This window comes from Mustela erminea, chromosome 6 (genome assembly GCF_009829155.1).
Source record: "Mustela erminea isolate mMusErm1 chromosome 6, mMusErm1.Pri, whole genome shotgun sequence".
In the NCBI taxonomy this organism is placed as follows: Eukaryota; Metazoa; Chordata; class Mammalia; order Carnivora; family Mustelidae; genus Mustela; species Mustela erminea.
This window is the reverse complement of record NC_045619.1, coordinates 90,977,463-91,002,584: the sequence shown is the minus strand read 5'-3', so window position 1 is coordinate 91,002,584 and position 25,122 is coordinate 90,977,463. Positions and strand designations below refer to the sequence as shown.

The following is a 25,122-nucleotide window of genomic DNA, read 5'->3' as shown; positions in this document are numbered from 1 at the left end:
GAAAGCTTTCACATTTTTCAAAAAATAATATGGTGTTTCAAGAATTTCTTTTCCTAGAGAAACTGCAAGATGGTGAAAGGATTTCTGACAAAGATCACTGAAAATCACAAAATCATATTTTCTGTATAGAGTAAGGAAAATATCACATCAATAATTACAGTGCCTCCTCCATTCTGCGTGATAATCATTTTCCTAAACAAAATGCAAAGTAAATTACATTTACAAATTAAAAGAATTAATAATCAAGACATTGCAACTAATCAAAGTTTCAGAAGAATGGGAACCAGAAAAACTTACGAAGTTATTTCATCTGAATGGGAAATATATTAAATGTGCTTATAAACTCTTAGAAGGAAAGAATGAATAAGGATAGCAGGAAGACCACTGTGATTTAAAAGTGGCTCAAATTTTGTGTTTGTATATTTTAAATTGCCCTGTAATGTGTCTAATTTGTAAAACCATAACATTTCATTTGCTTGAGAAAAATACAATCTTCCTTGCCCTGTCCATGAAGGCTCGCTTGACTTGCTGGTTCCTTAGGCTGTAAATAAAGGGGTTCAGCATGGGGGCTACTGAGGTGTTTAGCACAGCAACACCCTTGCTAAGAGACTCTCTGTCTTTTGCTGAGGGTTTAATATACATAAAAATGCAGCTGCCATAGGAGATGGAGATAACAATCATGTGGGATGAACAGGTAGAAAAAGCCTTTGTCCTCTGACTAGCAGAAGGAATCCTCAAAATTGTTCTGATGATATATATGTAGGACAGAATTATTATTACCAAGGTAAACATTAAAGTAAACAGAGACCAGGAAAATCCCATTATCTCTAGGAATTTTGTGTCTGAACAAGAAAGTTGCAGCAGGGGGTAAAAATCACAGGTAAAATGGTCAATAATATTAGACGTACAGTAATTAAGGTTTAAGAGCAACATGAGTGCAGGGAATACAATTAAGAATGAAATCAGCCACGAAGAGAAGACAAGGAGTATGCAGACTCTGGGATTCATGATGGTCATGTAATGCAGAGGTTTGCAGATGGCAATGTAACGGTCATAGGACATGGCAGCCAGGAGGTAAAATTCAGTGACTCCCAAAAGAATGAAAAAAAAGAACTGAGCAATGCAATCATTAAAGGAAATGGTTTTATCTCCTGTAATCAGAGTGCTTAGGAACTTGGGTATGCTAACAGTGGTGAATGAAACCTCTAATAAGGAGAAATTTCTGAGGAAGAAATACATGGGAGTCTGGAGGTGGGAATCCAGCAGGGTTAGGGTGATAATGGTCAGGTTCCCAGTGATGCTGAGCATGTAGGTGATGAACAGAAAGACGAAGATCACTCCCTGAAGCTGTGGGTCATCTGACAATCCCAGGAGGATGAACTCTGTTAGTTCTGTGCGGTTTCTCATTCTCCAGTTGCTTATTTGTTGTTCTCCTGCCAGACTTCTAGGAGAAAACACAAGGAAGAAACTCGAAGAGAGGATTAGCAGAGGTCCAAGTTTGGAGACAGAATTTGGCAAAAAACCTACATGCTTTCATCTACAGGGGAAATTTTATGAATCTTTGACTGATTCTTCCCAAACCACAAACATCTGTGCTAAAAACCTCCTGTGAACTTCCCCACTATGCTGTGCATGTCTGAAAGTTAGGAAAAGTCTGACCTCAAAGACTTTGCAACACAATCCAGTGCCTGGAAGTCACAGGGGGCTTAAAATAAACATTTGTCTACTTAATTCACTCATTCATTCTGAGTTTGTTCTTGCATCACAAACACCCATCAGGTGAAGTTCTCTATTGTGTGCCCAATTCCTGGCTTCATGTTACATAGGTTGTGTCTTTGTTTTTTTTTTTTTTTTTTTTTTTTTTTTTTTTTTTTTAAAAATTTTATTTATTTATTTAACAGACAGAGATGACAAGTAGGCAGAGAGGCAGAGAGAGAGGAGGAAGCAGGCTCCCCGCTGAGCAGAGAGCCCGATGTGGGACTCGATCCCGGGACCCCGAGATCATGACCTGAGCCGAAGGCAGCGGCTTAACCCACTGAGCCACCCAGGTTTTATAAGATGTTTTCCCTTTCTTTTATAAGAAAGGACATGTAGAAGAAGACCCAATTTTTTTGACATATAATTTAAAAAAAAAATAAAAAACGTCATTAAACATTATTTCAAAGTAGGTTTCATTAAATTTCTTTAGAATGTGTTCTTTTAATTAACTTTACACTGCTCAGTAACAATACTCTTCCTTCATCAGGGTTTGCTTTTCCTATGAAGCACTAGTTTCTCATAACACCTGGGAGCCACAATATGCATTCTCATCAAATAGGCAATATTTGGTTTCATTTGAATTGAATTTCAATTCAATCCCCAAATTGAAATTTTTGCACTAAATTTACTGGCTTTGGAGATACAGTTTTAAAGATTTTTTTTTTTAATTTATTCATTTGACAGAGAGAAATCACAAGTAGATGGAGAGGCAGGCAGAGAGAGAGAGAGAGGGAAGCAGGCTCCCTGCTGAGCAGAGAGCTCGATGCGGGACTCGATCCCAGGACCCTGAGATCATGACCTGAGCGGAAGGCAGCGGCTTAACCCACTGAGCCACCCAGGCGCCCCAGTTTTAAAAAGGCATATTATTACTCTTCCATAGGTAATAATGTGTCAATACACTGCATTTTTAACCTTATTTCAAGGTTTTTTTTTTTTTTTTTTTGCTTATTCTTTATTTTCTTAACTTTCTTTCTTAACTTCTTCTTTCTTTCTGAAAAAGAATAACTTGACTGAATTACACATTTTGGCTACTGATGAAACATTTGAGGGAATGTATGAAGAGCTGTGAAAGAAGGTATTAATATATACAGAAACATTTATGTGAGCATTATTGAAAAGGAGTACTTAAAGGCCAGTTTTCTAGGATCAGTGAATATAGGCTTAAAACAACTCTACCAAGAGATGATCCAATATCACAGACCTGGGGGAAGCGTACTATATTATTATGTAAAAATATTAATGAAAATCAATGGACTATATTCATTTACCAACATCACCTAATGTTTACCAACATTGCCAACATGGATGTTTTCATTCATTCATTCAGCAGGCTTTGGGGAGAAAAAAATCCTCAATAGTTAACAAGGTGCATATGATTCCTCAAGCCATCTCAAGGATGTACTCATGCAGAATATGAAGGATATCTCTAAGAATTTAGCCCATCTTTTTATTTCTGAACACAGATCCATATTTCCCCTGGAAGAACATGGGTTAGGTTCAACTTAAATTATTTTCCACCCATTTGGTTAAAATCAAGAACACTTTTGGCATACTCTTTGAGCTATTCAAAATGAAAGTTAGCAATAATACTTCATATTTGTTAAATAAGATGGCCACAAAGTACCTTCAAGTTTCATTCTGAAAATATCACTGTTCCATTCTCTATTTAGTCATCAATAATCAAATAAAAAAGGAAAAATATATAAACTCGTAACAAGATCATGGTAGAAAAATCCTATTAATTTCTTACTTGGGACACTCTAAGGTAAATTGCTATTACAAAAAATTTATGGGCTCTGCAGTTAGAGAAACATGGGCTAAAAATTCAAATGGGCTGTTTAATGGATTTGTGACTTTAGATGGTACTTAATTTCCCTAAACATCTGTTTTCTCAGTTTACCATGGATGTGAAATTTCAAGGGCATTTTGGGAACTAATTGAAATAATATAAATGAAAGTGCTGTATAAACCATGTGGCACTAAATATGCTTTAAGAAGAGCTGGTTTATTTATCTTCTTTTAGTTGGAATTGTTTTCCAACTTTGGACAGAATATTCATAGTAACTGTGATTGTACAAAGGCATTATATATTCAAATGAAATATTAAGGACTTTTATATTCTATCTCACTAACTTTTATGACACCCTGATAGAACTTTATCTTTGTTCCCAAACAAAGCACTAGGGTACTGTGGTTTTGTATCTTAGATATATTTGTGTAGCTAACAAGTGTTCAATATATCAGAGACTACCTAAAATTAAAGTCTGTTCTCTTAAAGAAAGTACTACATAACCTCCATTCAATTAGAAACACAGCCACAGAGATGATAATTTCTTCCTTTTATTTGAGACTGAATAAATTATATAATAAAGCAAAATATACTAACATCCCTTTACATTGTTAAAAATAAATCCAGTTGAAAAATGAAATTCCAATATATCCTATTTAATCTGACTTAAAGTTGAGCTGAGAAGTAATGAAGCAATGACACAGTTTGGGAGACTCCATTGCCTTCTTTATGTCTGACTTACCTCTGATTTTCATACAGGCTCACTAACATGCAGAATGGCCAGAACATAAAAAATACTAGCAGTTGGCATTATTGCAATCCAGGGAAACCAGCATTCCTGAACAAATTTCCTCTTAGTGTACCTCTTTGCTTTCTATTGTTAATGTTTTTGTCCTAAGTTTCCTATTATTTCTTGAGTATAGAGAGTGAGAGAGGAGAAATGTATGAAAGAGAAAAAAACATCAGAAAGTATTTTAAAACTGTCTGATGTGGTTTCTACACAGATCTTATGTAGCATGAGTTACGTAATGTTTTATCTGTTCTCTCTGTGGATGGCTCACAGGGAATAATTCAGTGAATCAAAATTGCCAGAACAAGACTTCACACAAAACACTAAGGAATATAAAACATAATACACATTAGAATTGAGATTTGACAAAGAAGCTTGGGGGACAGTGTGCAATGAGACAGAAAAAATAACAATGAACAAACAACCATTCTAAATATGATCTGTTTCTCTTGAGAAAAAAACATACTGACAGAAATTATTTTTTCAGAGATTACCAAAAAAGTTATCTCAATTCATACTTCAGAGCTCTACCAAAAGTGCCTTTACACCATGACATTTTTAAAAATTGGTAATCTACCACATTGTACCAAGTCTTTCATTGCCTCTATTAACTTGTTTTTTTTAATATTTTATTTATTTGGCAAACAGAGATCATAAGTAGGCAGAGAGGCAGGCAGAGAGAGAGAGAGAGAGAGAGAGAGAGGAGGAAGCAGGCTCCCTGCCGAACAGAGAGCCCAATGCGGGGCTTGATCCCAGGACCCTTGAATCATGACCTGAGCCAAAGGCAGAGGCTTAACCCAATGAGCCACCCAGACACCCCATCTCTATTAACTTTAATCTGCCTTCCAAGAAGAATTTTTGCTACTCTAATACTGCTAGTGCTTTATAATTTTTTTCCTTCTCACTGTTGTTCACCAGCAATGTCAGTTGAGGAGGTTCTTGTTTTGATTGATTAATGTTCCAGTGTATATTGGCACCTTCCTTGACCAGACCATGATAATATAATCATCCCCAAATGATATGATGTGAGTGTAAAACACCAATAAAATTGTGCCTCTTTTTAGTAAAAGCTAAGCAATATATGCAGGTCCATAAGAGTTTGGAAAATGTAAAATAGAAAAAGCGTAAGTTTTTAGTCATTTTATTTTGTTTCATTTTCAAATCAGGTTATTATATTGGCTGTTATAGCTCAAGACCTCAGGCAAAAAACTCAACCTCTCAATTTACACATTTGTGAAAAAGAGATAATCACTCTAATTTGCCATATAGCTTTGAAAACTAAATACTGTATGATTGAGGACATACCTAGTTGAGTATATGGCATAGAATAAATGCTCTCTACAAAAGAGATATTATTATTTGTGAAATTCCTATTAGAATTCCGGGTGGCATGAGTGTAATGGTAACTGCCTAAATACTCATTTATCTCATATTTTTAAATATAATACAGGTAAACAAGGAAAGTATATAAAACAAGACATAACATGTACCTTAAGCATAACTACAAAATAGAAGATATATGACCTTCAAATAATTTATAAGCTGTAAAGTAAACACTCAAGCCTATACCTGAAGGGAGGAATTGGACAAACACTGCAGATATTTTGTAAAAAAAAAATATAGTTGTTGCAGATAATATATTTCATTTTTTATAACTTTAAGAAAGAAGCTGCAATATCAGTAACAAAATAACACGTTAGAGTAAGTTGATTAAACTGTTTATTCCTTTAGTTATTACCATATACAATATTTTTATTATTCATAAAATCAGCAAAATTAGGTATGTTTTGTAGCTACTGCCTTTCTGTATAGAATTGTAACTAAATAAGGAAACAGAACCTACAGAGGGTTTGAAAGAAAGACATAACATAGCTACTTTTGGTTTAAAAGAAAAATTAAAGTGCTTTGCCTTGCAAGTATCTGTGATATGGATATTGGAGGATAATCTAGAAGTTGAAATTTTATTTCTCCTTTATTGGATCTTCACAATGACATCTATTCATGTTAATACATATTTTCATTTATTTCTAGAAAGCAGTACTTTATGAAGCAAGTTTCTGAAAGCTTGTTTTACTCGCTGATTCCTCAGGGTATAAATAAAAGGGATCAACATGGGGGCAATTGAGGTGTTGAGAATAGCTACTCCCTTGGTCAGTGATGCTCTTTCTCTTGCTGAAGGCTTGACATACATGAATATACAGCTCCCATAAGAGATGGAAATGACAATCAAGTGAGAGGAACATGTGGAGAAAGCCTTTTTCCTCTGACTAGCAGATGGGATTCTCAGAATGGTGCTAAGGATGCACAGGTAGGAGAGAATCATTAATGGCAAAGTGAAGAGCAGAGTGACGAAAGCAAAGTAAAAGCCAGTCCTCTCCAAAAGCCATGTATCTGAGCACGAGAATTGTAATATGGGGAAATAGTCACAAGAGAAATGATCAATTACATTGGAAGCACAGAAATCTAGCTGGAGGATGAGCATGAGCGGTGGGAAAATGGTAAGAAATCCTCCTAGCCAGGACCCAAAGACAAGCAGGGTGCAGATTTTTTTGCTCATGCTGGTGGTGAAGAGACTTGCAAATGGCAACGTAACGATCAAAAGACATGGCAGTGAGAAGAAAAAATTCAGAAACACCCATGAAGATGAAGAAAAATAGTTGAGCTAAACAATTGTTATAGGAAATGGTATTGATATTCATCATGATAGCCCCCAAAAATCTGGGGATAGAGACACTGGTGAATGTGATTTCTAAGAAGTAGAAATTCTGCAGGAAGTAATACATAGGAGTCTTGAGATGACAGTCCATCAAGGTGAGGATGATGATGGTTAGGTTTCCAGTGATACTTAATGCATAACCATAAATAAAAAGATAAAGATTACAACCTGAGGCTGTGGGTCATGTGAGATGCCCAAGAATATGAACTCTGTAATCACTGTATGGTTTCTCATGCTGCTTTTTATTTTCTTTAAGCAAAATTTACTGTTGGGAAACAAGACAAAAAGAAAGAGTATGTGAATAGTAAAGGAATTGAAGATTTAAAAATTTTAATGTTCATATTATTAGCTACAATGAAATGAAGCAATAGAACTTTTTTCCTGTGTGCAGTTTTTCAATATTCACTCAGACTGTTAAAGTACATGTATTTTACACATCCTCTCTTGAAAAGGAAAACCATATTCATAGGTCTATGTTAAAAGTCCCCTCATGAGTGAGTTTACGTAACACCTGTACCTGTAAGCAAATTGTCTATATATGCAACATATTTCTTTCTTTTTTTTTTTTTAAGATTTTATTTATTTATTTGACAGACAGAGATCACAAGTAGGTAGAGAGAGAGAGATAGGAGGCTCTCTGCTGAGCAGAGAGCCCTATGTGGGGCTCGATCCCAGGACTCTGGGATCATGACCTAAGCCAAAGGCCAAGGCTTTAACCCACTCAGCCACCCAGGCGCCCCAATGCAACATATTTCTTAATTTTTATTTTACTTTAATTCCAGTGTTGGTAACAAACACTGTTATATTCAATGCACTTGTACAATATAGTGATTCAACAATTGCATACATCACCCAGTGCTCATCAGGGCCTGTGTACTCCTTCCTTAATCCCCATCCCCTATTTCTGCCTTTCTCCCACCCATCTCCCCTCTGGTAATCATCAGTTTGTTCTCTACAGGTAAGAGTGTCTTCATTCCATAAGGGAGGAAAGAACATCCAATGGGAAGAAAGAGAGTCTCTCCAACAAATGGTGGTGTAAACTGGCCAGCTACATGCAGAAGAATGAAAATATACCACTCTCTTACACCATCCACAAAACTAAACTCGAAATGGATTAAAGATCTAAATGTGAGACCTGAAAGCATAACAATCCTAGCAGAGGCAGTAATCTCTCTGAAACTGGCCACAGTAAAATTTTTTCTAGATACATCTCCAGAGGCAAAGGAAATTCGTTCTGCAATACTAGTTATCACATCTGTAATTTAGCTATTGAAGCATTGTTTTCCAGTTTCCAAGATTGTGTGTTCTTAGGACTGAAATACCTAATTCTGAGTTTTAACTTTGATGCCACTTACAAACTTCATCTTCTGATTTTGGTGGAAGCTGATGTCTCTGTTAAAATTCCTGAGCTTAAAAAGAACACGATTATTGTTATTCTTAACATATATACTTTTTAAATGTGACCAGAAGAAATAAATATATTTCCTGTCTTAGAAATATGAGACTAGAATTGTCTTGGTTGTAAATGAGAGTAAAATTCTTTATTTGTGTGAAAGAAAACAGAAGCCAAAAATATCATTTAATACATAGAAGAAGCCATATAAATAACATAGTTTTCACAACATAGTCGTCCATTCATATCATCTTCATGTTCTTTATTTAAATTAACAATTGACATCCTTCTTTTTTTTTTCATTTTAAACTATGTTCACTTTGTTTTGTTACTCTCCATATTTGAAGACAAGAGGAGTTCATAAGGGAATTTTTTGATCACAAAATATCTCATTGTCTTCTTTCCAGAACAATAAATAAGTAGAATTAATAAAATTCTCTGTAAAATTTACTTTATAGAAATTATAGATTATTAAAATGTAATCAGTATATGGCACATGGGTGGCTCAGTCAGTTATACATCTGCCTTCGGCTCAGGCCATGCTCCCAGGGTCCTAAGTTCTAATCAGGCTCCCTGCTCAGTTAGGAACCTGCTTCTTTCTCTGCCTCCAGCTCCCTCTGCTGTGCTCTCTCTCTCTGTCAAATAAATAAATAAAATCCTTTAAAAAAATGTAATCTATATGTTGGTTAACTGAACATAATAAGAAAATTTTTAAAAATTATTAAAAAAATGAAGCTCATTTTGTCTCAATAAAAAAAAAAAAACAAACAGTTAACCAAAATAAATAAGTTTCTTTTTTAGTAAATTCAATGAATTTGGCTTTGGAGAAATGTTCAATGCAGAAAACTGTAAAGTCTTTTTATTATTAAAACAATGTAATCTTATATGACTTTCATCCATCATGTTCTATCTTTATTCTTAGAAACCAGCATTTTATCTATGCTATAAGTTCTCAATAATATTTGCTGTATTATATTCTTTCTGTAGGAGATAAGTGTCAAGCTTATATTGTGCGTCTTTTTTTCTTTTAATATTTCCTGACAATCAACATTCTCTTTCTTTAGGAATAATCACATTTTTGTTCTAAGACACCAGGAAAACTGTCAAATCAAAAGACGGAGATTGCTACCATATTTTGAAAAATGACTGAAATATTAAATCATAAAATTCATAATTATAAATATACTAATATGATAACTTGGGGATCCCTGCAATTTATTTCAACATATAACCTCTGGATTGTCAATGGGAGATAAGCACATTCACTGACAAGTATGGAACATACTTACTTTTTGTTATGTCTAATGATTCAAGTCATAAATATAACCCCAGATTTTCTTAATTTACTTAAAATGTGAGAGGCAGTGCATTCATAATCTACTTCAGGAGGTTTTTGTCATGAGTTTACCCTTGCCTCTGTCATGTAAAAGCCTCTCACACTGAGAAAATGCAGGCTTGATTGCATACAAGCTTTCTATAGTCTCTGCTCTAGGCAAAGGAATTTCTTTTTATCATTTTTATCTTTCCATTTTACCATAAACATTGTTCTGACCTGAACTCCAAGAAGTACAATTGTAAGCCTGTGAGTTCTTTAAGAGATTTTCAGAGGGTAAAACCCTATGACTGGAAGGTAAAATATTTCACTGCTCCCTGGATAAGATGAAGATTGCCTGAATACTATTCGAATACTAAACAATCTTACCTTATCTGGTCATGGTATAAATCCCTGAAAGACCAGAGTGAAGAAAGGAAAAGTTGCAAAAAGAGATAAACTCAAGAAGTAAAGTGATGGCATGACATGCATCTTTCTAGAAAGCTAACAATGTAGTGACATAAAAGCAAAAGTGTACTTACGAGGAGCACAATTAGGCTAGTTTCCCTTTGTCTGTACTTAATTTTCCTTACATGCCCATGGAACTCAGTCTACACTCAGGAGATAGTTTATTCTCAGTTCCTTTGGAACTGGTTAAATACAGGCTGAGCTACACAGTAGTGGATCCTTCACCAAAAGTAGCAGCCAGACTTTATTAAATGATACACCTCCACCTGTAAAAAGTAGAATGAATAAGCAAATTATTTTATTTATTTATTATTTGTTGTGTATTTTTGTTACTAACTTTAAAGTGAAAATAGGGCTTTGAAATGAAAATGTCTCAATTGCCAAATTCATTGTTAAAGAAAAAAACCCCAAAACAGAAACCAAACCCAAAAAACATTTTCAGACTTTAGTGTTAGACTATTGCCCACCTTCTTCCAAAAACTATTCAGGATTAAATCCTTTGCCAGATCTAAAAGCCTCTCTAGAAATCCTTTATCTTGTCAACTCTCAGCTCCAACCTGCTTACTATATCCACAATCCTTGTGACCAGTTCTGGATCTCATTATTCCCTTGAAAATGTCTGTTCTGTGCTCAACAAACATACCTCTTCTTTCTTTTATGTTATTAATTTTTTTTTAAAGATTTTATTTATTTGTTTGACAGAAAGAGATCACAAGCAGGCAGAGAGGCAGACAGAGAGAGAGAGAAGGAAGCAGGCTCCCGGCTGAGCAGAGAGCCCGATGCGGGGCTCGATCCCAGGACCCTGGGATCATGACCTGAGCCAAAGGCAGCGGCTCAAACCACTGAGCCACCCAGGCACCCCTGTTATTAATTTTTTAAAAAAACATGAATATAGTTGACGTACACTGTTAGATTAGTTTCAGGTACACACTTAGTGAATTGACAAGTTTGTACATTACGTTATATTCATCACAAGTCTAGCTACCATCTGTCCCCTTACACTGGTATTATAATATCATTGATTGTATTCCTTCTGTTGTGTGTTTACTCCCATGACTTACTTATTCCATAACTGAAAGCCTGTATCTACCTCTCCCCTTCACCCATTTTACCCAACCCCCAACCCACCTCTCCTCTGACAACCATCAGTTTGTTCTCCATATTTACATCTTTGGTTCTGCTTTTGTTGTTTGTTTATTTATTTATTTAAAATATTTTATTTATTTATTTGAGAGAGTGATAGTGAGAGAGAACATGAGCAGGGGCAGGGGAGAGGGAGAAACAAACTCCCCACTGAGCAGGGAGTCTCATGTGGGCCTCCATCCCAGGTTCTTCATATTATGACCTGAGCTGAAGGCAGACACTTAATTGACTGAGCCATCCAGGTGCCCTGTTTATTCATTTTCTTAAAACGTAGCCACTATGAGGAGAATCATATGGTATTTGTCTTTCTCAGTCTGAGTTATTTCACTTATGATAATACCTTCTACATCCATCCATGTTATTTCAAATGCAGGATCCCACCCTTTTATATGGTTGTGTATTATTCCATTATATGTGTGTGTATACATATACATATATACAGAATATACACATAATATATGTATATCACCTTATTTTATATATATGTATATACATACACACAATTGTATATATTATATATAATTATACACACACACACACACACACACACATATATATATATATATATATATATATATATATATAAAATCATGTCTTCCCTATCCATTCATCTATTGTGTCTATTGACAAAGACTTAAGAAGTTGTCTCACATCCTGGCTATTGTAAATAATGTTTCAATAAACATAGAGGTGAGTATATTATTGAAATTAGTGGGTTTTCGGGGGGGCTGATAAATACCCAATAATAAATCTTAGGTCAAAAAGTACTTTTGATCTAAATTCTTTAAATTCTTAATTTTCTGAGGAAACTTCATGTTTCCCACAGTAGTTGTAACAATTTACATGCTCACCAACAGTGCACGTGGGGTCCTTTTTCTCTGCATCATATCAGCATGTGTTATTTTTTGTCATTTTGTCATTTTGACTTCAGCAATTCTAACTGGTATAACATCTCAGTGTGGTTTTGATTTGTATTTCTCTGTTGATTCATGATGTTGAGTATCTTTTCATGTGTCTGTTGGCTACCTAGATGTCTTTGGGGAAATGTCTGTTCAGATCTTCTGCCCATTTTTTAAACAGATTGTTTGCTTTTTTGGTGTAGAGTTCATAAGTTCTTTATGTATTTTGGAATTAAACCCTTATCAGATATATTGTTTGCGAACATTTTCTGTCTTTCAGTAGGTAAAGTTATTGTTTTGTTGATGGTTTCATTTTTTGTGTAACAACTTTTTATTTTGTTGCAGTCCCAATAGTTTTTGTTTTTGTTTCCCTTATCTTAGGGGATATATCTAGAAAATTGTTGTTACGGTTGATGCCAGAGAAATTACTGCCTGTGATTTCTTCTAAGATTACTTATGGTTCCAGGTCTCACATTTAGGTTTTTAATCCATTTTGAGTTTGTTTGTTTTTTTTTTTTTAGAATTTTTTTTTTAATTTGAGTACATGGTATTGGAAAGTGACCAATTTCATTCATTTACGTGTAACTGTCCAGCACTGTTTATTGAAAATACTGATCTTTCTCCACTGTATTTTCCTATCTCCTTTCCATAGATTAATTGACCCTATGATCAGAGGTTTATTTCTTGGATCTGTAATCTGTTGTATTATCTTTATGTTTACTTTTGTACCATACTGTTTTGAGTACTATACCTTTGTAATATATCTTGAAATCTGGGATTGGGATACCTCCTGCTTTGTTCTTTCTCAGGATTGCTTTGGCTATTGGGGTCTTCTGTGGTTCCATACACATTTTCTGATGGTCTGTTCTTGTGAAAAATGCTATTGGTGTTTTGATAGGGATTGCTCACTAAGGTCTCAGGCCACTGGATGCCAAGTCTAGCCCGTCTGGGCTTTTAAGGTAGATGAGAGACAGCAACACTGCAGCTCTTTGGTGTTTTTAAATTACATCTTTTTTGTTGTTGTTGTTGTTGTTGCCCAAGGGCAGAGAAGTCTATTCCCAGTCCCTCAGTACTATCCCTCCCACTTATGTTCCCAGTAAGGGGTTGGGGGCTCCCTTTGTTACTGTGTCTCCCTATTTATTCTGTGCTCTTGCCTTTGTCTTTGTCATTGGTTGCTCAGAAACTGTTCAGTCAGCCCTAGTTCTTCGGGAGGAATCATACTACTAATAGGCATAATTTGGTGTGGTCTGTGGAGGAGGTGTGTTCAAGGTCTTCCCACCACAACATCTTCTCCTATCAAAGAAGCATTTTAAAATCTTGAAAACTCAGAGGAGTATTTGTAACTTTAACTTTTCATTTTTAATTATAAGAGTGAATTGCAGAGAATACCAGAGGAGACTTGTATATAACTTAGCAGTTTCATTGTTGGTCAAGTTTTAGGAAATCAGTTGCTACCAATATCACATCATCAGCTGCAATGCTAAATCCATTTGCATGCATTCCCTTGCATATGTACAAATACTGGTAGAACATATATGTGAGTACTAAATTTTGATAGATATTTCAAAATTCCCATCCCATACACAAGAATAAACACCATTGCAAGCCAAGCATCACAGATATTAGAAATCACTTAGATATTTTGCAAATGGAAAGATGAAACGAAGCCACAATACACTTACTACTAAAAACAGTCATGTAAAGACCAGATCACAGAGCCCAGATATTAAGGGTAAAGAGACACAATATCTTTGTAAACTTGGAAAAATTAATTAACCTTTCTGAGCATTAATTAGTCTACTCATAAAATGAGAAGACTAATAGTCTTAACTCCTAGGATATCCTAAAGATTAAATGAAATAATGAATGAAAGTGCTTATAGACTAGTTAGGATATAGGAAGTTCTTAACAGAAAAATGCTTACTCTTTTAATTTTCTATTCCCCAATTATTAGAGAGGTTGAGAATTCTTTTAAGAATATATTATTTATTTATTTGAGAAAAAGAGACAGAGAGGGGCACCTGGGTGGTTCAATCATTAAGCATCTGCCTTCGGCTCAGGTCATGAACCCAGGGTCCTGGGACATCGGGCTCCCTGCTGAGCAAGGTGCCTGCTTCTCCCTCTCCCACTTCCCCTGCTTGTGTTCCCTTTCTATTTGTGTCTCTATTAAATATATAAATAAAAATAAAATCTTAAGAAAAGAAAAAGGAAGAGACGAAGATAGCAGGAGAAAGCACCAGCAGGGAGTAGAGGAAGAAACAGACTCTGCTGAAAAGGAAGTCCAAGATGGGGATTTATTACAGGACCCTGAGATTATGATCTCAGCCAAACTGAGACACTTAACTGACTAAGCCACCCAGGCTCACCCAAGGTTGAACATTCTTTGTACCTAGTGTAGCTTTATGAGTTAAGCACAGGGGTAATCCACATGCTCCTACAGATATGTTTACAAATACATATATTTTAATGAAAGAAGATTTTACTTGAACAATTGGTTAAACATAGAGCTATTTCAATGAGTTAAGCATAAGGCAATCTCCATATGCTTCTACACTTAAGTTTACAGACACTTATATCTTAATGAAAGACATACTACTTGAAAGAATGAGTATAGGGTGTATAATAAGCACAGGGCTATTCCCATATGTGTCTACTCTTAAGTTTACAGACACTTATAGCATAATTAAAGAAGATGCTGCTCGAGAGAAAGGTTATAAACAGTGGAGTTTCGATGGCTAAAGCACAGCAAAATCCCCATATGCTTCTATACTTAAGTTTATAATCACACTTTTTTAAACTTTTTATTTAAATTCCAGTTAGTTAACGTACAGTGTAGTTTTAGTTTCAGGTGTACACTATAGTAACTCAAAACTTCCCTACAACACCTGGTGCTCATTCCAAGGAGTGTTCCTCTTAATCTGCATTAACTATTTCACCCTTCCCCTACCCACCTCTCCTTTAGTAAAATCAGTTTGTTCTTTAAAGTTTAAGAGTCTCTTTCTTGGTTTGTCTCTATTTTGTTTACTTTTGCACATTTATTTTCTTTCTTAAATTCCACTTAGGAGTTGAAATCATATGGTATTTGTCTTTCTCTGACATACTTATTTCAGTTTGTATACTTAAGAGAGATTGAACATTTTAAAAAATTCTATTTCTCATCCATGAATTGTCTATTCCTATCTCATGTTCACTTTTTGGGGATTATTTGTTATTTAATAGTAGGAGATATTTATGTACTTGGATATAAACCCGTGGTGAATTTTTGTTGAATCAAGTTTTCAGAACCTCTCCTTAACTTATTTATGAGTTGCTTCTACTCAAAAAGAAAAAAAAAAAAGTATCATGAATTCTTGGTGACCTATTCTTCTTAGAGCACCTTTTCACACATTCATGTGCTCACTGTTTCTATGATTCTGCTGTTCCCATTTGCTTCCTAATCCATCCAGAATTTATTCATATGTAAGATATGAATCTGTCTTTTTTTTAATTTTTAAAATAAATGGTCAACTTCTCTAATATCATTAGGCTAGGGACAACATAGGAAGTTGGACAGTGAGTCACTTAAAGCACCAAAGACATGGTATCCCCTGAAAATAATGTTTCTAGCTCAGAGAACGTGGGTCTGAAAAATTCACACTTCTCATTTTTCAGGAAAAGAAGAAAGGTTTCTTAGTATCCTTAATATAAGTGTTTGATTTTAGCAAGGCCAAAGCACAGTAGTAGTTGACCTTTTTTTGCAATTTCACTTCACCCCATCCACCCTCACCTTTTCCATTCCAGAATACCTGTGGTTTTATTTCCTTAATAGTTTTAATAATCTTACTTTCTCTTCTCCTTTAGGATGTTCACAGTCACATAAGGTCTTTCCCCCTTGGCACCTCATTTCACTTCTACTCATTCATCAATGATGCTTTAATTGTTTGTTTGTTTTTACTGAGTGTTGCTGACACACAATGTTACATTAGCTTCAGGTGTACAACATTGCAATTCAGCAAGTCTATACATTGTGCTATGCTCACCATAAGAGTAGTTATCACCTGTTACCATACAACAGGATTACAATAGCATTGACTATAATCCCTCCGCTGTACATTTTATTCCTGTGACTTATTTATTCCATAACTAGAAGCCTGTACCTCCCACTTTTCTTCCCCCATTGTGCCCATAGCTCCAACATCTTTCATCTGGCATTTGTGATTTTGTCGTCATATGTGTTCTCTGTATTGTTCTCTGTATTGATGGGTCTGTTTCTGCTTTGTTTTCTGGTTTACTTGTTTGTTTCGCTTTTTGGATTCTACATATAAGTGAAAGCATATGGTGTTTGTCTTTCTCTATCTGGCATATTTCACTTGGCATAGTATACTCTGTGTTGCTTGATGCTGTAAATGGCAAGATCTCATTCTTTTTTTTAATAGCTGAGTAATATCTCATTGTGTGTATATGTATATGTATATGCATATGTATATGTATATATTTTTTCTTTCTCTATTCATCTATAAACATACACTTAGGCTGCTTGCATATTTTGAGCATTTTGAATACTGTAAAAATGTGGGGGTGCATATATCTTTTGAAATTAGCATTTTTGATATAATATTTTTATTATTTATAATAGTAAGCAAAATGATGTTTCATAACCATTGAATTTATATTCATAATTATAAATCACTTACATGGAACCTACAGATACTTTAAAGTAAGACACAACTCAGCCATGATGTAAAGAATGTTTAACAAATAATCTCAGTATTTCCTGTATCTTTGACATTGATATAAAAAGATAGCAGATTAGAAATTTTAAATTTCATTTTTCTCTTGTTAAATCTTCATAATAACATTAGTTCATATTAATCAGAACTTTGATTTCTTTGTATGAGACAGTACTATAAGGGTCAAATCTTTGAAGGTTTGTATCTTTCCAGCTCCTTAGGGAGTAAATGAAGGAGGTCAGCGTGGGGTCAACAGAGTTATTGAGAATAGCTACTTCTTTGGTCAATGAAGCCCCTTTTCTCCCTGCTGAGTAATTAGCATATATGGAAATGGCAATGACAATCAGGTGAGAAATATAAGTGGAATAAAACTTTTTTCTCTCACTGGCATGTATGATGTATATTAGGAAAAAATCACAATGCTAAAGTAAATAGCAAGGTAACCAAAACAAGGGAAAAACAGATTACTTCTAGGAATCATGTATCTGACAAGATAGTTACACAAGCAAAAGATAAGCACAGGCAGTTATCCATGATATTGGGTGCATACTTCTCCAGCTGGAGCAGAAAAATTACACCTGGAGAAATGATCAGGAGCCTGCCCAACCATGCATAGAGCACAAACAGGATGTATAGTTTCCTGCTAATGATGGTGGTGTAATGAAGGGGTTTACAAATAGCAACAGAGGAATCAAGGGACATGGCAATTAGAATGGGAAATTCATTCACCTCCATGAAGATAAAGAAAAATTATTAGATAATACAACTCTTATGAGAAAGTATTTTATGCTTGGTGATGATTGTCCCCAGAAATTTACAGATGCATATAGTGGTAAATGAGATTTCTAAGATAGAGTAGTTTCAGCTACTATAGGGGGCTGTAGATGGAAGTCTACCAAGTAATGATAGCCAGGTTGCCAGTGACACATAATATGTATGTGATAAGTAAGAAAGGTAAAACCTCAACCAGAAGATCAGGATCATCAAAAAGGCTTAGCAGGACAATTGTTCATTATCCTCCTTCTCTTTTGTTCATTATCCTCTTTCTCTTTTTTCTTTTGCAAGGATATGCGACAACATTGATGAGTATAAGCATATTGATAATATACAACAATCATAGGGAACTTTAAAACCCCACTGATTGCGATGGATAGATCATCTAGTAGGTAGCAAAGGTTTTGAATGACATATGGGGCCAGATGGACTTCACAAATATATTCAGAGCATTCCATCCTGAAACATCAGAATACACACTCTTCTTGAGTGCACATGGAACATTCTCTAGAACAGATCATATACTGATTCACAAATCAGGGCTCAGCTGGTGGGATTTATTCTTGGGCTGCAAGGGTGGTTCAACATCCACCTATCAATCAACGTGATACACTACCTTAATAAAAGAAAAGACAAGAGCCATATGATCTTCTCAATAGATGCAGAAAAAACAGTTGACAAAGTACAGTGTTCTTTCTTGATTAAAACTCTTCACAGTGTAGGGATAGAGGGAATATACCTCAGTATCATAAAAGCCATATATGAAAAGCCCAGGCAAAAATCATTTTCAATGGGGAAAAATTAAGAGATTTTCCCCTATGGTCCGGAACATGGCAGGGATGTCCACTCTTACCACTGTTGTAAAACATACTCCTAGAAGTACTAGCCTCAGCAATCAGACAATAAAATGAAATAAAAGACATTTATATTGAAAAGGAGCAAGTCAAACTTTCTCTCTTCACAGATGACATATACTTTACATGGAAAACCCAAAACTCTATCCTCGAATTACTAGAACTTAAATAGGAATTCAGCAAAGTGGCAGGATAGAAAATTAATGCACATAAATCAGTTGTCTTTCTATATACTAACAATGAGACAAGAAAGAGAAATTAAGGAGTTGGTCCTATTTACAATTGCACCAAAAATAGTAAGATATCTAGGAATAAACCAAACCAAAGAGGCAAAGTGTCAATACTCACAGAATTATAGAACACTCATGAAAGAAATTGAGGAAGACACAAAGAAATGGAAAACCGCTCTGTTAATGGAATGAGAGTAACTACTGTTAAAATGTCTATGCTACCTAGACCAATCTATATGTTCAATACAATCCATGTCAGAATGATGAAGTTCTAGAACCTAGGTGAAGTTTGGTGGGCTGAGGTCTGGAGCCGATGACCAAGAAAGAATTCTTGAGACATCTTTGGTGCAAAATGGTGGTTTATTAAAGCACGGGGACAGGACCCATGGGCAGGAAGAGCTGCTGCCCCGGGTTGTGAGGGTAGGCATGTTATATACCTTGCAGTTGGGGGGAGGTGAGGGGAAGGGATGGGAGGTTTCAACAGAGTTTTCACATGTTAAGGAGGGCCTACAAGGTGCCAGGTGTGGGGGTAGGCCTTGCCCTTATGGCTTGATCAATGTCGTCTTTAGGTCAGGCATTAACATCAAGATAGTTGGGAGATTCTTGGTGGGGTATTATGATCCTTCTATTATTTACATTCCCTTCTACCTCAGCCTCCTCCAGTTTATGGTGGGGAGGGAGATATTAGGGCTTCAGGAACTGAGAGTTATTTGCCTCTGGAAATTTGTGCTATTGATAAGGTAACCTCCCTGTTTAGGTCTCTAGGACATCTGTAGAGCAAGAGAGATTCCTGCTCTGCAGGATTGCCATCCCTGCAAGTTAACTATTTATCTTTTTATGGCAGTCAGGGGTGCCTGAGGAATGCTACACATATTACGGAGGGGAGCGGGTGGAGAGGGGGTGCAAGGCGCCAGCTTTTGCTTTGTCCTCAGCCAGCCTCCTGCTCCCTCATCAAGAATACCATCAACTTTTTACACAGAGCTGGAACAAATAATCCTAGAATTTGTATGGCACCAGAAACGTTCTTGACTAACCAAAGGAATGTTGAAAAAGAGAACCAAAGCTGGTGACATCACAATTCCAGACTTCAAGTTTTATCACAATTCTGTACTCATCAACATGGTATGGTACTGCCACAAAAACAGACACATAGATCAAGGAACAGAATAAAGAACCCAGAACCCAGAATAGAGACTCTCAACTCTATGGTCAACTAATCTTTGATAAAGCAGGAAAAAATATGCAGTGGCAAAAACAGCCTTTTCAACAAATGATGTTGAGGAAATTGGACAGACATATGCAGAAGAATGAAACTCGACCATTTCCTTACATCACACACGAAAATAGACTGAAAATGGAGAAAGACCTCAATGTGAGTCAGGAATCCATCAAAATCCCAGGGGAGAACACAGGCAGCAACCTCTGTGACCTTGGCCACAGCAATTTCCTGTCTTCAAAGGCAAGGGAAACAAAGGCAAAAATGAACTATTGGGGCTTCATCAAGATAAAAAGCTTTTGCACAACAAAGGAAACATTCAACAAAACCAAAAGACAAGCAACATAATTGAAGAAGATATTTGTATATGACATATCAGATAAAGGGCTAGTATTCAAAATCTATAAAGAACTTATCAAACTCAACACCCAAAGAACAAATAATCCAATTAAGAAATGGGCAGAAAATATGAACAGACACTTCTCCAAAGAAGAAATACAAATGTACAAAAGGCTCATGAAAAAATGCTCAACATCCCTTGGCATCAGGGAAATACAAATGAAAACCACAATGTGATACCACTTACCCTGGTCAGAATGGCTATAATTAACCACTCAGGAAATAACAGTTGTTGGAGAGGTGGCAGAGAAAAGGGAACACTCTTACCCTCTTAGTGGGAATGCAAGGTGGTGTGGTCGGTCATTCTGGAAAACAGTATGGAGGTTCCTCAAAAAGTTAAAAATTGCACTACTGATGACCCAGCAATTGCACTATTAGGCACTTAGCCAAAGATACAAAGGTAGTGATCTGAAGGGACACTTAGAACCCAATGTCCACAATAATGAAACTATGGAAAGAGCCTGGCTCAATAAGTCCTGTGATGTATTTCTTAGTTGAATATATTGCATAATGATCATTAGGAATGGTGCAGCACTAATTAGGATTATAGTATATTTTATATTACTAAATAATAGTTTATTTAGAATAGTTCATTCTATCCATAATCTTCTTTTACTTTCTCACACACACATACCCACACACACACACATACGTACACACACATCATCCAAAATACCTTAGGCACCTCATACTTTAAGGTGAATGAGTGGACGAGTATTTTCACTGCTGAAATTCTAAGTTTTGCTCTGTTATGAAGCTTTTATTTTCTACAAAACTTAAATGATTTTACTGTTTAAGCATTAAAAATTTAGATACATGCCCAGTTTCAAACTAGTCCAAAACTAAGAAAAAAGCTATACTTATATATTCCGTTGTAGTCAGAAAGTAGAGCTGACATTCCATGGAAATAGAGAAAGTGTACTTATCCTCCACATCTAAAACAGCTATTTCTTCACTAATTTCTACAGTATTTGTATATCTGTGAATGTATACATGCATGTATCTACCCTGTATATCTGTCTATATCTACTGAGTCATTATGGGATTTGGAAATATGGAGGTCTATTTATGTTCTTAAAGATCTATGCTTTTTTAAAATTTTAGCAATAGGTAGATTATATGACATACTCTATTAGGTAAGCAATATATTTTGGTTTTTAAATGAAAACATTCACAGTTTTCAAAAAATCATGTGGCATTTGAAAAATTTTTCCTAGAGGAACTGCAAGATGGTGAAGGGATTTCTGACAAAGATCAATGAAAATGAAAGATTTTATTGTCTGTATAGAATAAGGAAAATATCATATCAATAATTATACAACATCCCTTCCATTCTGGGTGATAGTTGTTTTCCCAAATAAATCTCAAAGTACACCTTTCTGAATTAAAATAATTAGTGTTCACAAGTTTCAACGAACAATGGTTTCAGAAGGACGAAAACCAGACCGGCATATAAAGTTATACCAATTGAATGGGAAATATATTAAATGTACTTTTAAACTGTTAGAAAGAAGTAATGAATAGGATGACAGGAAGGTCATTGTAAACTGAAGAAGTTGCTCAGACTTCATTTTTGCATATTTTAGTATATGTGCTGCCACAATGAGCACATCATTTTTGTATATTTTAAAGTGCCTGCAATGGGTGTGTCTAATTCATGTACCATAGTATTTCATTTACTTGAGAAAAATACAATCTTCCTTGCCCTGTTCATGAAGGCTCGCTTGACTTGCTCATTCCTTAGACTGTAGATAAAAGGGTTTAACATGGGGGCTACTGAGTTGTTTAGCACAGCAACTCCCTTGCTCAGAGACACTCTGTCTTTTGCCGAGGGTTTAATATACATAAAAATGCAGCTGCCATAGGAGATGGAGATAACAATCATGTGGGATGAGCAGGTGGAAAAGGCCTTTGTCCTCTGACTATTAGAAGGAATTCTTAAAATTGTTCTGATGATATATATGTAGGACAGAATTATTATTACCAAGGTAAACATTAAAGTAAACAGAGACCAGGAAAATCCCATTATCTCTAGGAATTTTGTGTCTGAACAAGAAAGTTGCAGCAGGGGGTAAAAATCACAGGTAAAATGGTCAATAATATTAGACGTACAGTAATTAAGGTTTAAGAACAACATGAGTGCAGGGAATACAATTAAGAATGAAATCAGCCACGAAGAGAAGACAAGGAGTATGCAGACTCTGGGATTCATGATGGTCATGTAATGCAGAGGTTTGCAGATGGCAATGTAACGGTCATAGGACATGGCAGCCAGGAGGTAAAATTCAGTGACTCCCAAAAGAATGAAAAAAGAAAAAAAAAAAAAAAAAAAGAACTGAGCAATGCAATCATTAAAGGAAATGGTTTTATCACCTATAATCAGGGTGCCCAGGAACTTGGGTATGCTGACGGTGAATGAAACCTCTAATAAGGAGAAATTTCTGAGGAAGAAATACATGGGAATCTGGAGGTGGAAATCCAACAGGGTTAGGGTGATAATGGTCAGGTTTCCAGTGATGCTGAGCATGTAGGTGATGAACAGAAAGACGAAGATCACTCCCTGAAGCTGTGGATCATCTGACAATCCCAGGAGGATGAACTCTGTTAGTTCTGTGTGGTTTCTCATTCTCCAGTTGCTTATTTGTTGTTCTCCTGCCAGACCTCTAGGAAAAAAAAAAAAAAAAAAAACCAAGGAACAAATTTTTATTAACATATAATGTATTATTTTCTGCAGGGGTACAGGTCTGTAAATCATCAGGTTTACAGGATTAGCAAAGGTCTAAGTGTGGAGCCAGAATTTGGCTGAAATACTACATGTTTCCATCAACAGATGAGAATTTATTAGAACTGAAAATAACAAGGATCCATTAATTTCCTCTCTTTTACCAGTGAAATCTCCAGTTAAGGCAAGTTTGAAAATATTCAATATCCCAGAGCTAAAAGAGCTAGAGCAGGGAGTTTTCTCAGGCTTTTCTGATTCCAAATAACATGTGGTAGCTTTCAAAGATGTGCTCATGAGGTTTATTTCTCAGCAAAGACCACCTTTGTGCTCTTGCTCTGATTGTTTACTAGTTTCCCACTCTGTGTAAGTTAAAGCTTAATTCATTGAGAATCCTCAGAAATGGGAAGGAGCCTGTATTTTTTAATAACTTGTGAGTGTTTTGTCCTTAGACATTGATCAAATTTTGCTAACACTCAGTTTTTCTAACTTCTCCTATTTCACCAGTCAGATATACATGTCATTGCCACCAGCAACCTTAGAAGTTAGAGATAGAGGGGAGAAAGAGGCAGGAAATAATTTAAGCTGGAGAGTTTAGAACTGAGTTTAATCCCATCTGAATCCCTTGCCATAGTTTTTGATGTTTCAGCCCATATTTAATTATTATGACCTGTATTTGTATACAAATAACTTCTCTTTCTATTGAAAATAATAATTATTACTATTATTATTGAAGTATGTCCCCCAGCTAAAGAGTTAGGTAAACATTCCCCAATAAAACTCAGGTAAATAGTTTAATTTCTTTACTTGTATGTGGTTTTAAGATAGTACATTTTAATTTCTTTTTTTATATTAAATGATATTACCATAGTTTTTTCCATAAGGAAGAGTGAGGATATCTAGTCATGAGTCCAAGCTAATTACTAGGCCTGAAACCATGTCTGCATTTCTTCTATAAATATAATTTATTCTTCTGTATGCAGGCCTTTCTTTCTTTCTTCTTCTTTTTTTTTTTTTTAATTAACATATAATGTATTATTTTCTGCAGGGGTACAGGTCTGTAAATCATCAGGTTTACAAACTTCTCATCTGGTTTCATTTTTTCCTTCCCTGCCCCCCACAACCTCCCTCCCTGCCTCTTAAATCCCTCATATCAAAGAGATCAAATGATAATTGTCTTTCTCTGATTGACTTATTTCGCTCAGCATAATACCCTCTAGTTCCATCCATGTCTTTGCAAATGGCAAGATTACATTTCTTTTGATGGCTCCATAGTATTCCATTGTATATATACACCATTTCTTCTTTATCCATTCATCTGTTGATGGACATCTAGCCTCTTCCCATAGTTTGGCTATTGTGGACATTGCTGCTATAAACATTTGGGTTGCATGTGCCCCTTCAGATCACTACCTTTGTATCTTTAGGGTAAATACCCAGTAGTGCAATTGCTGGGTCATAGGGTAGCTCTATTTTTCAACTTTTTGAGGAACCTTCCTACTGTTTTCTAGAGTGACTGCACCAGCTTACATTCCCACCAACAGTGTAGGGTTCCCCTTTCTCTGCATCCTCGCCAACATCTATCATTTCCTGACTTGTTAATTTTAGCCATTCTGACTGGTGTAAGATGGTATCTCATTGTGGTTTTGATTTGTATTTCCCTGATGCAAAAGTGATGCTGAGCACTTTTTCATGTGTCTGTTGGCCATCTGAATGTCTTTGCAGTAATATCCGTTCATGTCTTCTATGCAGGCCTTTCTTATAAAGTTATTGTGAGTATTAAATGAGTTAATATGTGAAGCATTTGGAAAAATGCTTTACATGAAAAAAAAAAAAGCTATATAAGGATTAGGGCACCTGGGTGGCTCAGTCAGCTAAGCATCTGCCTTAGCTCAGACCATGACCCAGAGTCCTGGGATCGAGCCCCACATCAGGCTCCTTGCTCAATGGGAA

General features: G+C 35.6%; 2 protein-coding genes and 1 pseudogene across 2 annotated transcripts; all 3 read right to left on the bottom strand.

Moving 5' to 3' along the window:
- Window positions 1-468: 468 nt before the first annotated feature.
- LOC116592470 (olfactory receptor 6C1-like) lies at window positions 469-1,407 on the bottom strand. Its single transcript, XM_032345660.1, has one exon. It carries the CDS (start codon window positions 1,405-1,407, stop codon window positions 469-471), a length of 939 nt encoding a protein of 312 aa, XP_032201551.1.
- Window positions 1,408-6,354: 4,947 nt separating this feature from the next.
- Window positions 6,355-7,287, bottom strand: LOC116592468 (annotated as a pseudogene).
- A 14,835-nt stretch (window positions 7,288-22,122) lies between these two features.
- LOC116592467 (olfactory receptor 6C1-like) lies at window positions 22,123-23,076 on the bottom strand. The gene has a single exon (XM_032345659.1). The coding sequence runs from the start codon at window positions 23,074-23,076 to the stop codon at window positions 22,123-22,125; it is 954 nt and encodes a 317-aa protein (XP_032201550.1).
- Between the last annotated feature and the right edge of the window lie 2,046 nt (window positions 23,077-25,122).